Below are 15,666 nucleotides of genomic sequence, written 5' to 3' on the forward strand. Positions count from 1 at the left end.
GATTTATCAACGTCTTCCTTGACGTGAGAATGGCTCGGATAACCGTGAGCAGTCAGTTCTGTCAAGCCAAGGAACAATGTCGCTGGCTTGGGCATCTTCCGCCACTATCCCGTCAGGCCCAGGAGGGGCGAGGGACGTTCTGGGGCTGAAGCTTGCTGCTATCGTTTTGGGGGAAATGTCTTTCCGGGTAGCACAGTAAAAAAAAATTAAAACAGATGCCATCCTCTGAGATGGAAAGAATTATTTGTTTCACTGGCGTGGCGATGGAGTGGCTGGCTGGTGAGAACGTTTTGAGGATGACACTTATGCTCTGGCATGGAGGAATGGGAAGGAGGCTGGGTAAATTCAGGGGGTCTATGTAGGCATGGGGATTGGATGGGGCATGGGGCGAGAGGAGGGGTGGGTAAGGAGAGGGCAGACCCTGTGTGTAGGGGCAGGTTTATAGACCACACATTAAAGAGGTTAATGAACATCTCGAAGCATAAGTGAGGTGGATAGATGTCACCTGACTACCCAAGATCCCGTGGAGAAGACACTCCTCCCCCCTCCATAGGCTTCACTGGCTGGCAGTTATGGGGACCGTCCCCAATACAGAGGGGTGGCCAATGACCGAGGCTGGCCAAGGAGACCACTGTCTTCCCCACCACTTCCCTGACCAAACAGGTTGTCTCAGGAAATGGAATGTGACTCTAATCAACCTGCATATTCACTAAAGTTTGGCATGGGTGTTGCAAATGGCCCCTCTGTCTGTCTCTGTCTCTGTCTCTGTCTCTGTCTCTGACAATGCTAAGCTGTGAGAACTATAGATGGAGCTTTCATTGTCCAATTTCTCTGACTACCCACCGAGAGGAGCACAACTAAGACATGGAGAGCGGTGGATCGGGGAGAGAATGAATGGCAATTGAGTCCCTGGATCCAGCTTTGCCTGAATGTGCTCGGAAGCCTTTTAGCTAAATGCATCACTGGACTCCTGTTTTCACTACTTGTTGGAGCCCAATGTCCTCAAGGAGTCTTGCCTAAAATACAACGTAGGTACGTGTTCCAGGCTCAGCGCTCCTCCTCTAAGCCCTTGTAGGTACCAGAGACACAGACTCGGTCAAGATGCAGACCTGGTGGCCTCAGAAGGCTCAGCGTGGTCCCCGGAGGCTCTCAGCTCCCCTTGCTGCTGACACTGCGTCAGCCACTCACCAACGTGCCAGCAACATTTGGTCTGGCCCTGCCAAGGCATGAAAGGTGAGTTAATTAAATGTTGGACCAAATATAGAAGGCTAATTTTTAAGTTGATAATTTTGTGTGGCCCGAGAATGATGTGATAAATACCCAATTTGCCCTTGGCAGAAAGAAATTCTGACCCAGTTCCATGTGATACCAACCAACACCCTGAGCGGGTCTGGAGTGGGCGTGTCCTGTGGACCGATGTGGAGAGTACCATCAACTTTCCCACCACACCCTCTCCATGAGTCCTATTTGAACGTTCAGACTCTCACTTCTGTGAACTTTTGCCTAGCTCAGTGGTCGGCAAACTCATTAATCAACGGAGCCCAATATCAACAGTGCAACAATTGAAATTTGAGAGCCAATTTTTTAAAACTTAAACTTCTAACGCCACTTCTTCAAAATAGACTTGCCCAGGCCATAGTATTTTGTGGAAGAGCCACACTCCAGGGGCCAAAGAACCGTATGTGGCTCTTGAGCTGCAGTTTGCTGACCAGGGGTCTAGCTGTTCCAGCTCCCAGAATGCCCTTCTTTTCTTCTCTACCGGATGAGGGCTCCATGTGGGGGGAGTTCAAGGTGAATTCAGGAGGAACGGGCTTAGAAAGGCAGGCAAAGCCCAGCCAGTGAAGTTTATTCTGAGGGCCACGGGGCATGCGTGAAGGGATTTTAGCTGGCGAGTGACAAGGCTGTAGAGCAGTGTTTTCCAAACTTCTCTCATGATGAAAGTCAGCTGGTTATTAGAATACAGATTCCTGAATCCCAACTAAGAAGTGCTAAACTAGAAACTAAGACAGTGCTCTGTCTTAGAGCACTATTTAAGTATACAATTTTACCTATATGTTCCCAAAAATTCTAGTTTAGTACTTCTTAGTTGGGATTCAGGAATCTGTAGTTTAACAACTTCACCAGGTGATTCTCATCATGAGAGAAGTTTGGGAGACACTGCTGTAGACTAGAGGGATGGTCTTGTTGACTGCTGTGTAGAGTGTGGGTGGGGAGAGGAGGCAGAGAGGAGCTGAGGTTTGAGCTGAGCTCCCTGCAGGGAGATGTGAGGAGTGATAGGTTCACTCCACCTGCGGTAGGCAAGTCCCTGCCTACCTGGGACCCTCCTGAACCCGGGGATGGAGCCAGGAACAAGGAGAGGGGCTGAGAGTCCTAGGGGAGCTCAGTGCTCTGATGAGACCCGTGCCCACTTCCAAGACACCAGGCTGCTGGGAGAACAGATGTGTTTTTGCTGCTTCGTTAGAGAACTATCGATACTTTCCTGGAGGCAAGAAGTCCCGGCTGGGGTGCTATCTTTGTCATGTTTGACGGTCATGAGTCAGACCCTGACACTGCCACCACCACCCTGCTCCTGAGTGCTGGCGGGACCTCGTGGCGTGGCTCCTGTGGATGGGGTCACATTGTTTTGGCATCCCCACTGCTCAGCAAGAGGCTGGCCACAATTAGATATGCAAACATCCACGGAGGGTGCCTGGCACACATCGCTTCATTTTGTTGTTGTTGTTGTTGTTGTTGTTGTGTGTGTGTGTGTGTGTGTGTGTGTAATTAAGAGAAACAGCTGTCTGGCAGAGCCCACTTAGGCAAAGTGAGCTGCAGGTCCGGCATTCCATGCAGGACCTCTCCGGCACTGAGTCCACCTGCCAATAGTCTGGACCGTGAGCTGGTGCTCTGGCCCACAGACGAAGCAGCTGGCTCTCCATGCTGCGCTGCCGTCCAGATGTCTGCGGCAGTTGGCCTGGAGTCAAGGCTGGGCGGTGTGGCCAGCCTAAGTCTTGGAATAGGAAAGAAAGTATCTTTTGAGTGGGCCAAGCCTGGAGGTGTTTTCACCTCCATTAACTCACTTAATTCCCACTCAGCTCGGCGAGGTAGAAATAATCACCCCGATTTCACAGGTGGGGGAACGGATTTGGAGGGGGAGAAGTAACTGGTTCATGGTCACCTCGGTGGCAAAGGGAGGCCTCACCCAAAATGTAGCCCGTTCTAGAGAAGGAAGGAGGTGTTGGGGCCTGAGAATCCTCTCAGAGGAGGAGCAGGAAGGGTGTAAGGGACACGGGATGCGTACCAAGAGCCTGCTGACATCCAAACCAAAGTCACCCAAGTCTAAGGTGACCAGACGTCCCGATTTTTAACAATTTGTCCCGAGTCCCACGGCGTTTGAAAATCGGGACTTTTTTAAAACCCCGCGGGACGCGGGACAAATTGTTAAAAATCAGGACTATCCTCCCAAAAGCGGGACGTCTGGTCACCTTACCAAAGTCAGAAGTGTCTCCGGGCTTCCTTTTCTTTTCTTTTCTTTTCTTTTCTTTTCTTTTCTTTTCTTTTCTTTTCTTTTCTTTTCTTTCTTTCTTTTTTTTTTTAAAGATAGAGACTATTTTTATTTTATTATTATTATTATTATTATTATTTTACAGAGAGGAAGGGAGAGGGATATAGAGTTAGAAACATCCGTGAGAGAGAAACATCGATCAGCTGCCTCCTGCACAGCCCCCACTGGGGATGTGCCTGCAACCAAGATACATGTCCTTGACGGGAATCGAACCTGGGACCTTTCAGTCTGCAAGCCGGCACTCTATCCACTGAGCCAAACTGGTTAGGGCTTTCTTCATGTCCCCAGAAAGAGGAGCCAGCTTTGAAGCAGTGGAACTCTCACCCTGCAAATACAACCCCCCCCCCCCCCCCCCCCCCCCCGCCACTATCCCGCCCTGTCAAGTCCTGCTGGGGGATACAGCATGATGTCACAGAACAAAATGGTTGGCTCACGAGGTTACACTTGAGAAATACTTATCGTCTCTAAGTCGCATTTGGGTTATTTATAATTGCGCGTCTTGACAGACAGCATTAATGTTCCCGCCATAAAAACATTATTCAAGCCGGAGCTACTGGCTCTGAGAAGTCCGTGGTGTGTGCAGAAGCCACTCTGCTAATAGAAAGGTTAACTTGTATTTTTGAATTATTGATGGTGGCTTGTTACTAACTTTTTTTTTTTCCTCAGAAAGGAGGAAATAATTAATGAAGAGATCATTGCCAATGTGTCTGACATCTATTAATGGTTTCATCTTGCAACCAGATTAAAAGAGACAGCTGGTCCATGAATTTATGTGTGGAGACAGCTCCGAACGTGCTGACAACTCTGCGGGCGGGTGGGGCTGCTGGCGGGGGCGGGGAGGGCCCTGGGCCGGGGCACAGGCGGCTGAGGGTGCGGGGAGGGCCACGGGCCCGGCCTCATCACAGGGCTCCGGGAGGCTTTGCTGCAGAGGGGCCGGGCAGCGAATGGGCTGTCACTCTTCTGACATCTTTCCAAACTCCTCTGTTCTCATGGGAGCCTCGTAGCACCTTCCCCGTGCCAGTCACCGGGTGGCATTTCCTGCGTGGGCGCTCAGATGAGTGGTTTTCAACTGGAGCCTGCATCGGAAGGTCCTGGGAAGCTGCTTCAAACACAGGTTCCTGGGCCCCACCGCCAGCATGCCTGATTCAGTAAGTCAGGGATGGGACCTGAGAATGTGCATTTCTAACAGGTTCCCAGGTGCTGCTGCTGCTGCTGCTGGTCCAAGGCTCACACCCCAATGCTTATCAGACCGTGCGGCGAGACTGCCTGCAGAGAGGGGCCGGCAAACCTCTGTAAAGGGCAAGACAGGGTAACCTCATGAGCCAACCGTTTTGTTCTGTCGGCATTCTGGTCTCTCAGCGCTGCTCTGTAGCACAGACAGCAGCCACAGGCACCATGTAAATACACACGCGGCATGTGTTCCAATAAAGCTTTATTGATAAACGCAGGAAGTGGACCAAACCCGGAGTAAGCCTGCTGACCTCTGTTCTGGAGCAGCACATTCATCTGGAACTTTCTAGAAAAAGCAGCCATGGGCAGTCCTGAGCAGCACAAACAGAATTTCCTGTGATGATGGACATGTTCTATATCTGTGCCTCCAATATGGCAGCCACTGAACACTTCAGGTGTGGTTAGAATGACTTAAAATGGAGTTTCTAAATTTTAAATGGAAATGGCTAGTGGTGCTCGCTTCACATTAAGAAAAGATTCTCTCTCATGGGGTGGCCATTCCTTGGCCACCTCCTTACACAGGGTCTTTGCCCTCTTGGTGCCTCAGTTTCCTCCTTCGTCAGATGGGAATAAAAGAGTAGCTGTCACCTGCTTTTCCCATCAGGGGAGTGAGGCACCTTGACCCAAGGTGTCTCCCCAGTTTCCCCACCCCATGCTTTGCTCCCTACTGGAGCTCTGACTATCCCTGGGGGGTGGGGGGGAGCTGGGGGACAGAAGGGGACAGATGGAAGCCATCTCTGCCTCTCCCTGCCCTTCCCCTCCTTCTCTCTGTCCAGTCTCCTCCCCTCACTGTAAGCTCCAAGAACCAACTACTGCGGCTACTGCACAAGCTGCCAGCCTCCCGCCTGCGGGTCCCTGGCACAGGGCAGACGGCTAGCTCACTTGCTGACAGGATGCCCTGAGGTTCAGGCTTCCCCGCTGACTGCTGGGGTGAGGAGATCTGCAGCTAAAATGTCTGGCCGCTCCGGCCTCGGGCCCCCACCAGAGCTGAGAGGGAGCCCACTGCTCAGATAAGAAAACTGAGGCCCAGAGAAGGACTGAGTCACCCTAAGGATCAGAGGCTGCCTTCTTGAGCAGAATGGAAGGGGCGGCAGAATGCCAGTGCGCCCTCTCCAGCTCCTGGCTCCAGCACTGAGGCTGAGCCAGCCCGGAGCTCCCAGGCTGATGGGGGTTTGGGGGGGGGGGGAAGCAGCCACAGCCACTCTTTTCTAATGAGCCCTGGGCCCCTGTGAGGGAGGGTGCAGGATGCTGCTGCCACCCCCCCCCCCCCAGAAGCCGGTTCAGAGGGGGCCTGGTGAGAGCCATCTGTGGCCAAGATCCTCTTAAGTGAGAACTGGGGTCCGTGGAACTGACCCAGAGAGAAACCACATCCCCACCGTGTGAGAAGCATCACCACAGCCGCCAGGTCTTGGGCAGGAAGTGCGTCTCGGCCAAAGATTCACAGGAAACCTTAACGCGAGTTCACCAGGGAAACGATGCTGGGAAGGGTGGTCCATGCAGAGGGAACAGCGGGTGCCCGAGCTCAGCGGTGTGCCTGGTGCCAGGGCCCTGCCATGAGCCGGCGGGAGCAGGTGCTCCTGGGAGAGCACAGAGGGCCGGGCACCTGGGTGTGCAGGTGGTTGGGAGAGCACAGAGGGCCGTTTCTGGGCGTGCAGGCGGCTGGGAGAGCACAGAGGGCCGGGCAGCTGGGCGGGCACAGCCCGGGCCGAGGCCGGGCACTGGGCTTGCTCCCCCGGCTGGGCTACCTTGGCAATGGAGCCTCTCTCAGGCCACACGAACCCCATTCACCCTTGGGAGCTTTTCGGGCAGCCATGTGACACAGTGGGGGGCTCAGGAGGGTGCAGGAGGGCGTGTGCTCTGAAGACACAGAACTGGTGTTTCTACTTCTCAGAGAGCTCGAGAGGGCGTGAAGAGGAGCCCCAGGGAGCGGGGACAAGTTAGAAGTGTGACACCGAGCTCATTACTGGCTTAGAACCCTCCTGCTGCTCTAGGTCTGGCCGTGCCCTGCGATCAGCCATGCCTAGGGGCATAGGTCATGGAATGGGGTCAGCCATGCCTAGGGGCATAGGTCATGGACTGGGGTCAGCCATGCCTAGGGGCATAGGTCATGGACTGGGGTCAGGCCTCTCTGCAGGCCCTGGGTGAGGGTAGGAAACAGGCAGCAGTTTAGCTCTGAGCCTAAAGCAGTGGTTGGCAAACTGCAACTCGCGAGCCACATGCGGCTCTTTGGCCCCTTGAGTATGGCTTGGTGTTAGAACCACTTCTTCAAAATAGATAGTACAGTGATTGAAATTTCTTCCGAAAACCGACTCTGCGCATGGGCCACGGAGTTTCAGTGGCACTGTACGTGTGAGCCTGCACGTGGTATTTTTTGGAAGAGCCACACTCAAGGGGCCAAAGAGCCGCATGTGGCTCGTGAGCCGCTGTTTGCCGACCACTGGCCTAAGTGATCTCCCCTTCCACATGTCCTGAGGGCCATTCATCTCTGCCTCCCCAGAGACTTGGCACTGAGTAAGGCGCCCAGTTAGGTGTTCCGTTAAGTGTTTGTAGAATTGTTAAGTGTTAAGAATTCCCGAGGCAGCCTGTGAGGTCCCACTCAGAGTTCCCACCATCCCCACCGGTGCAGTCCCACCTCCCCCAGACAGGGGACCTGGGAACCAGGACCTGGAGAAGCCTGCCTGGCAATGTGTGTGTGTATGTGTGAGTGTGTGAGTGTGTGTGTGTGTGTGTGTGTGTGTGTGAGAGAGAGAGTGTGTGTGTGTGAGACACACTGGCTATGCCAATAGACCAGTCCAAGCCCTTCACCTTGTGAAGGTGGGGGTAGTGGTGGCAGCCAGAGGGCAGAAGCAATTGCCTAGGGTTACATGTGAGGGTGGGGAGGTAATGGGTCTTATTCAAGGGCACTGACCCCCTCCACCCGGTGGAAACTGGGGGGGAGTGGGGGGGGGTGAGGAGGAGGCAGAGAGGCCCGGTGTTCTCTGCTGTAGCAACTCAATCCAGAGTGCAGGCGCCCCGCTATGGAAATCCTGGCCAGGCCTGATTATATTTCGCCCCCAAAGTCTGTCCAGCCCAATTCTTGGAATTCCAAGGATGAGGGTTGCAGGGGGAGGGAGGGGGATGGCTGTCCTGATAGGAAGGAGCATTGCCCAGGTGTTCAGCCCCCGGTTTTTACAGCCCCGCCCCCACCCCCCTCCCCAGGCCAGGGTCCCGGAGAGCCCCGCTCCCAGGAGGGCAGAGTCTGAGCGAGGGGACAGGGTTGACTCTGATCTGTGGTTTCCAGCCCCCAGCAGGCCTCTGTTCAGACCGGGGAGAAAAAGGAGCAGGCTGCCCGGTTCAGTTTCTGGAGGAAGGGAAGGGGGTGAGGCAGCGGGGAAAGGAGTGGCGGGAAAGGAGTGCCGCTCTGCCCCTCCAACGTGGGGGCGGGACAGGGAGAGATGTGGGTGGCTCAGAGGATACCTGGGCGCTGATGGGAGCGGGAGGGGGGGGCAGGTGACCGCAGCGTGGTCAGTCAGGCGCCCAGAAGAGAGAGAGAGTGTGTGAGTGTGAGTGTGTGTGAGTGTGAGAGTGTGTGTGTGTGTGTGTGTGTGTGTGTGTGTTTGTGTGTGTGTTGGCAGGTGCTGACGCTTGGACGAAATTCTCATCTCAGGGCGTGCCCAGGCCTCGCCAGCAGGTGCCTGCCGCCCCAGTTTAGGGCAGATGCCCCGTTCCTCCTCTCCCGGACCACCACCCCATTCACTGGCTTCCTCCCCGCCTCCCCCATCGCACCCCCCCCCCCACTCACCTGTTCTCCCATTCCGAGTTCAAAAGGCTGTCGTTCCCCTTTTCACCCCCCGCCCCCCCCCTCCCCCCGCCGCCCCCGGTGCCTGCGCCCCAGCCGGCAGGGATGCCTGGCTGCGGGGGGCACAGGGGCGAGGACCCCGCGGGGCTTGCTCGTGCGGTGTGTGTGTGCGCGGGTGTATGTGCGGTGTGTGTGCGGTGTGTGTGTGTGCGCTGTGTGCGGGTGTATGTGCGATGTGTGTGTGTGTGCGGTGTGTGTGCGGTGTGTGTGCGGGTGTGTATGCGGGTGTGTGCGGTGTGTGTGCGAGTGTGTGTGGGTGTATGTGCGGTGTGTGTGTGCGGGTGTGTGCGGAGTGTGCGGTGTGTGTTTGTGTGTGTGTGTGTGTGTGTGGTGTGTGTGCGGGCGGAGGGGATGCGTTAGGCGCGTGACTGTGCAGAGCCCGGAGCCCAGGCTGAGCGGGCGCGGGGCGCGGGCGCGGGGGTGAGCGCGGTGGGCGGAGCGCCGGGCGGCGGCGTTAGGACTCGGGGGACACCGCCCCCGGCCCGCCCCCGGCCGCCCAGCCGCCGCCTCTCCAGCCTCAGTTCGCGCCGCGCCTCGGACCCAGCGCGGCGCTGACTCCGGAGCCGCAGACCCAGCGCCAGCGGCCGGCGATGCGGGGCCGCCCCGCGCCCGCCCCAGCCCCGGCGCCGGCGCCCGCGGACAGGGACAGGGACAGGGACAGGGACAGGGGCTGAGCCGCCGCCCGGATGGCGCTGCTCGCCGCGCTCGCCCTCTGCCTGCTCCTGCCGCCCGGCGCCCGCGCCCAGAGCGCCGCAGGTGAGTGCCCCCCGCCCGCCCCGGGCGGGCCCCGGGGAAAGTTGGGCGGGTGCGGGGGACGGTGGTGGCTCGGGGCTCGGCGGCCAGAGCCCGGGTCTCTCCTCCGGACGCCGGCAGCGAGCCCGCGCCCCGCGCCCCGCGCCCCGCGCCCCGCGCCCCGCGCCCCGCGCCCCGCGCCCCGCGCCCCGCGCCCCGCGCCCCGCGCCCCGCGCCCCGCGGTTGGCCAAGTTGCCCGCCGCACTCCCGGGCCCCGGCGGCGGAGGAACTTTCGCGGCGGCTGCGGGCATTTCCACTCGCTGCTCCCACTTGTCGGAATCCGTCACCCGCGTGTGTGCGGGTGCGGGATGGGCGCGGGGCGGTCTGGCCGCGGCTCCCCGGGCAGCGCGCGCTTCGGGCTGCGGACGGGGCGTCAGCGGCGGGGCTGGCGGGGCCGCCGGGCTGCTTCCCTCCCGGAGGCACGGGGAGCGCCGGACCACCCCGTGCACGCCGCCCTCCAGCCGGTCCTCACCCGGCGCCGACTGCACCTGTGCGGTCTGTGCTCATCACAGATCGATATTCCCCCCCCCCCCTTCCCTCCCCCCGAGCAAATGGGCGCCTGTTAAGGACATTTCCAGAGCGGCTTCGCCCTGTGAGCCTTCAGTCTGCTCCTGGAAAGTTTGGGGGACCCCTATGTGGGTCTGCCCATGGGGAGAAGGGGCGCAGGGGCATGCTCCGTGTGGGGGTGCCCTGGTGTGTTCCGGATGGCACGTTGGCATGCACAGGAGACCCCCACGATTCGGGGCCTCCATACCACCAAACTGCACACCACAGGCGGTTCCCAGCCCTCGAACCCCCAAAAGAGCAGTGGCGGGAAGGAGAGGAGGGAGGAAGCGGCGAAGGCAAGCTTCCAAGTTCAAAATCACCTTGAAGTTCCTGCGCGCCCGTTGGCGTTGGGGTGGTTGCTGGGGTCGGGTCGCAGGGGCAGGCGGAGACCAGCAGTGGCACTCAGGGAAGGCGCTTTCGGATGCTGAGGACCGGCGGGCCCGTTCTGTTATCAGCAGAGGAAGGAAGAAAGACAGCAGGCAGGCGGGCAGGCCGGGAGCTCCGGGAATGCGCCCTCTCCAGACAGGCTGCCTCCGAAGTTAAGGACGCTGGAGGGACCCTCTGCCTGAAATGCCAGGCTCCTTTGCTCCAGACCCGAACGGCAGCTGACTGTGGGGCTTGTGTGGAGGGACAGCCTGTCTCCCGGCGGGGAAGTTAGGCGGCCAGGACGCTTCCCTGGAGGCGTGTGAAGAGGAGAAGGTCGGATTAGCCAGGGGGAGAAGAGGATACACATGACGCTGATGTAAAGACGGTGCTCAGGTCCTGGTTTCCTGGCTTTGGGGTCTGTGCGAGGCGTGCTAAGGAGGGAGGGGGGGAGGCTGCTTGTGGCGGTCCTGGGGACCCGGCATGCCTTGTGCCTTAGGTTTTCCCTGTCCTCCAAGTCCTGGCCCACAGGAATAGTATGTGCTCACGTTGTCGCAGCAGCAGCAGCAGCAGCAGCAACAACAACAACAACAACAGCAACAAAACAGTATTAAAAAGATCCCACCATGGGTCTCACGGGGTCCGTTCTTGGGTTAGCGTTCGGTAAAGCCTGAGCGGCTTGGGGACCAGTTCCGTGCAGAAAGCACGCCGGTTCGGGATGCTGCCGCCAGGTGGCGCTCGCCCACAACGGTTAAAATGCAAATCTAGTTGCTTTCATCTCTGAATAGAACTTCTTTTCAAATTTTAAATGAGTAATGTGTTTATTCAGCAGCCTTTTGTTAAAAGGCGTCAGAGGAGTGTGAGGAGCGAGCACCTTTTCTTTGTTTGCTCTTTGGAACCCAGGGGAAAGGAAAGCCACCCTGGAGGACAGTTTGGGAAGAAATGGACTGTTCAGGCACCATATGCTTCCTGCAGTTCCACCTGAGCCGGCTGGCTCCTGCGGATCGCCCACAGCCTGCACGGAGCAAGCGGCCACGTTTGTTCCAGGGGCTCCTTAAGTGAGTGGGCGTGGATTGTTTTGGTGACTGGGTGTATCCTAAGCCTCATTTGCAAAAATGAGGATTTTCAGTGTCGTCTATTCATTCTAGTTTCACGCTAACCAGACTATTTAAATTAGGTGACTTTCCTAGGTTCCCTCATGAGGAACGCTGCAAATGTTGACTTTTAAAAATGGGCCTTTATGTTACATTTTTTTCTAAACACAGAAATTGTTGGAATCCAAATCTAGCATATATATAAAAACAGCTTGATTTCCTTTAAAGACTCTTGTTTAAAACTTTTGTCAAGTTTGGGTAAATAATACATTTTAAATTCAATGGCATGCTCTCTCTATTCTTTTAATATGAAAATTCCCACTTTGGAAAGAAACTTCAAGTCTGTAAGCTTCCATTTAGCAAGCAGTTGGGGCGATACGTTTTGCTGTACCATGCTGGTTCCTGTGTCCAGAAGTCCATGGTGCCATTCTCCTTACTCTAAGGAGTGTTTCCGGAGTCAGGATGATTTTTGTAAGGAATGCTAGTAAAAAAAAAAAAAAAAGCATCGAAAGTCAGCCTGTTACGAGTGTGGCAAAACATGATCTAGGATGGGTTAAGAGGGAAACAGTTAAACAAGCGGAGAAGGGGGTAATTGGTCCATTTTCTGCCGGGCATCCGCCTTCATATATTGAGAGCAGAAAACGGATCCTAGAGGGGGCTGGCTTGCGATCGCAGTCTTTAGCAGTGCGGTCATTTAACGCGATAATCATTGCCAGAGGCCTCTGGGGAACTGTTAGCAGTACAGTCAGATCTCACTTTCGGTCTTGGATTGCTCGATTTGTTTCCTGATAAAAGAACAATTAACGTGCAAACCTGGCTTGGATCCTGTTTCAGCAGCAATTGCAAACACATCCCCGGTGACAGCAGACCATCTTCTTGGGTTATAACGCACTATCCTTCTTTCTCCTCCACTTAATTTCTTCTTGCTTCCCCGTCCCGTCCCCCCCAGCCCCCCGGCACACACACACACACACACACACACACACACACACACACGCACACAGCTCCTGCGGGCTCTGTCCGAGCTGCCAGCCGAGAGGCGTCCGCTGTCCTACGTAACCCTCACCTTTCAGAGCCATGATCACAGGGCGTCACAGCATTGTTCTTTTCAGCATGGGATACTCCCATGACTCTCGGGCGGCGTTGCTGTGGAAACGGGCAATGCCATATAGGCGGTGGGCCCTTGATAAATATTTATTGATGATGAGGATGAAGAGATGGTGGCGTCTCTTGGCAACCATGGCGAGGGATACGGGAGTTGAAGCCGAGAGGCAGTCTGGGAGAGAGAGAGAGAGAGGGGGGGGGGGGCAGGGGAGGAGAGAGAGAGAAATGAGGGTGAGCTTTGGAGTCCGAAGTCCTAAGTTTGAATCCTGCCACTGCTGCTCTCTCCAGCTTTGCCAGCTCGCGCACTTCATTCCTCTTCTTGGATCCCCAGCTTCTCATTTGTGAGAGGGGATGGTTATCGCTGCTTCTTTGGATTCTGGGAAGACTGAAGATGGTGCGTGCGGAGTGAAGAGGGGACCGTGCACAGCGGGACTTGATTCCTCCCGGAGCTTGGTCGGGGGCTGGCCTTGGCATCGGTGTGTGGACACAGGCCAGAGGAGCATTGGTGGGCAGCTGGGTTAGGAATTGGCAGTGAGATGGCAGGTTTTGGTGATGATTTCTACTTTTTCGTCTTGTTGGAGGTTGATTCCCTGCCACCAGAAGGAGATTTAAAATGAAAATTTCTAACAGGTGACACTAATACATGTGGCCATTCAGGGGTTTAGACAGGGACTGTTTTAAGTACGTTTACGTTCCTAAATGAGAACCGATTAAAAAATACACATGGTTGCACATTGTAATGGGAAAGTGTTTGGGTTTATCCCCTCTCCGTTCCTGCCACCCTTCCTCCTCCAACCTTCCCCCCCTCCAGGGCCCTGTCCCTCATCCATGCCCATCTCTTACCCAGAAACCAGGTGCATGCGCTCCAGGGCCTCAGGGGGCAGGCGCGTTGTGCCCTCGGTAACAAGCAAAGAATAAGCTGACATACAGAAGGCTGTGGCATTCCAAAAAATAAAAAAGGGGAAAAGCTATGAGGTTATTGAAAATAAACCATGTCCAACAAGTGTAATAGCCTTTACAAGCGCATTACAGACTTGGGCTGGGAGGCAACACCATGTAGATATTAGAAAGCTGCTGGAATGTCTCCAAAATTAGATAAAACGGAGTCGAATTGGGTTGGAGAGGGAGAAACCCACAGACTTGTTTTAACGGATTAATAACGTCCAGGTGCAGCCAGAGGGACATGGTGATCACTAGTATTGTGTCCGGGTTGGCCATCGTGACCACGGGGTTCAGAATTCGGTGTGGGCTTGCCGGACACTTTTATTTGCCTGGAAAACGGAGACACAAACAGGTCAGTGCCGTTTACTTGTCATCTATTCGTAAGAGTTTCAGGCAGCAAAGAAGCTACCGAGGGACCCAGTGAGGATTCTGGGCTTAGATTCCCAAGGGGCCTATCAGAAGTCACCTGGGGAAAATTGGAATGAATGTGTCAGAAAGGCGGTGTGGTGAAAGGATGCGGAGCCACTGAGAGAGGGGGGTCATTCAGCGTGTTTATCTCAAACGCCAGTGTTATTTCACTGGGCCCGTCTGAGCCAATTACACAGGCAGGGCTGCTGGGAGCCCCGGGGCCCAGCACCCGGCTGGTGGGTAACTAACACTCTCACGTGACCCGCAGTGTTACTGACGCGTTTTCATCTCACACGGGAGTCAGTCTGCTGCCTGACACACACACATCCACTGGTGCGTGCGTGGAAGAGTTATAGTCTTTTCAATTTCTTGAACATTCAGCTTAAAATTTTTATTGTTTGCTGGAGGGAATAAAAAATGGTGATACCACTTTGGTAAGCAGTTTGGCAGTTTCTTTGAAAAGTTAAATGTACATACACCATAGGGTCCAGCAGTTCCACTTCTAGAAATCTACCCAACGGAACTGGAAACATGGACACACAAAGACACGTGTGAATGCTCCTGGCAGCATTAGTCATGGTAGCCCCAATCTGGAAGCCACCTCAGTGACCAACTGGTGAATCCGTCCAATGGACTAGGGCTAGGAATAAAAAAGAATGAGCCATCTATACTAATAAAAGGGTAATATGCTAATTAGAGCGGATGTGTTCTGGACAACCTTCCGGAAGCCCTTTTAGACAAAGCTGCAGTGACTGCAAAGGGCCCAGGCTCAGACAGATGGAGGCCAGACTGGGGGAGGCCAGACTTGGGGGAGGCCAGACGGAGAGAGGCCAGATTGCAGCTTCGACCAGGGGCCAAGGCAGAGGCAATTAGGGGTGATCAGGTCAGCAGGAGAGCAAGTTAGGGGTGATCAGGCTGGCAGGGGGCAAGATAGGGGCGATCAGGCTGGCAGGAGGGCAAGGTAGGAGCAATCAGGCTGGCAGGGGGCAATGTAGGGGCTATTAGGCCAGCAGGCAGAGGGGTTAGGGGTGACCAGGCAAGCAGGCAGAGGGGTTAAGGGCTAGAAGGCAGGCAGGCAGGCAGGCGAGCAGTTAGGAGCCAGAGGTCTGGATTGTGAGGCATGCCTGATTGCTGGTTTAAATCAGCAGTAGGACATCTCCCGAGGGGTCCCAGATAGGAGAGGGTGCAGGTCAGGCTGAGCACCTCTGCCCCTTTCCCCTCCCTTCCCCCGCTTCCCCCCACACAAATTTCATGCACTGGGCCTCTAGTCAATATATATATATATATATATATATATAGTGTGTGCCACAACATGGATGAACTTCATAAAGCATTAGGCTAAGCAAAAGAAGTTAGATGCGAAAGGTGACATGCTATATGAAGTATTCAGAAAAGGCCAATCTACACTGAGTGGCCAGATTATTATGATCTCTGAATGCAAAATAATCTGGCCACTCAGTATATATTAGCCTTTTATTATATAGGATGTACATTGAGTGGCCAGATTATTATGCGTTCAGAGGTCATCAGTGGTCATCTGGCCACTCAGTGTATAGAGACAGAAAGCAGGTCAGTGGTTGCCTGGGCTGGGCCCAGGAGCAGGGATTTATGGGGGGCATTCTTTGAAGTGATGGAGAGATTTGAGAACTGGGAGGTGGTTACGGTTGTATAACTATATAAATCCCGGCTCCCAGCTTGGGACGTGTCCCTGATAAGTTACTTCTCTGTTCGGAACCCATATTTCTGCAGCTGTGAAAGTGGGCACAGCCAAGAGCCCGAGAGAATGCCTGTCAGTTGTACAGCTA

The 15,666-nt window shown here is 55.3% G+C and overlaps 1 protein-coding gene and 1 long non-coding RNA gene across 13 annotated transcripts in view; one reads left to right on the forward strand and one right to left on the reverse strand.

Moving 5' to 3' along the window:
• Positions 1 to 223: 223 nt before the first annotated feature.
• On the reverse strand, positions 224 to 8,653 carry LOC123651547. The gene is made up of 2 exons (XR_006740330.1): positions 8,556 to 8,653; positions 224 to 1,216 (listed from the first exon to the last, which is right to left on the reverse strand). It is a non-coding gene; the product is annotated as an uncharacterized LOC123651547 (long non-coding RNA).
• Positions 8,654 to 9,292: 639 nt separating this feature from the next.
• PTPRT (protein tyrosine phosphatase receptor type T) overlaps positions 9,293 to 15,666 on the forward strand; it is an 845,125-nt gene continuing 838,751 nt past the window's right edge. For all 12 annotated transcript variants that reach the window (XM_045574406.1, XM_045574409.1, XM_036418808.2 and 9 more), the window contains exon 1: positions 9,293 to 9,368. In XM_045574406.1, coding sequence (XP_045430362.1) covers positions 9,299 to 9,368 — 70 coding nt within the window. In that variant the 5' untranslated portion in view covers positions 9,293 to 9,298. The remainder of the gene's footprint in view (positions 9,369 to 15,666) is intronic.

Source organism: Pipistrellus kuhlii, unplaced genomic scaffold (genome assembly GCF_014108245.1).
Source record: "Pipistrellus kuhlii isolate mPipKuh1 unplaced genomic scaffold, mPipKuh1.p scaffold_m20_p_6, whole genome shotgun sequence".
In the NCBI taxonomy this organism is placed as follows: Eukaryota; Metazoa; Chordata; class Mammalia; order Chiroptera; family Vespertilionidae; genus Pipistrellus; species Pipistrellus kuhlii.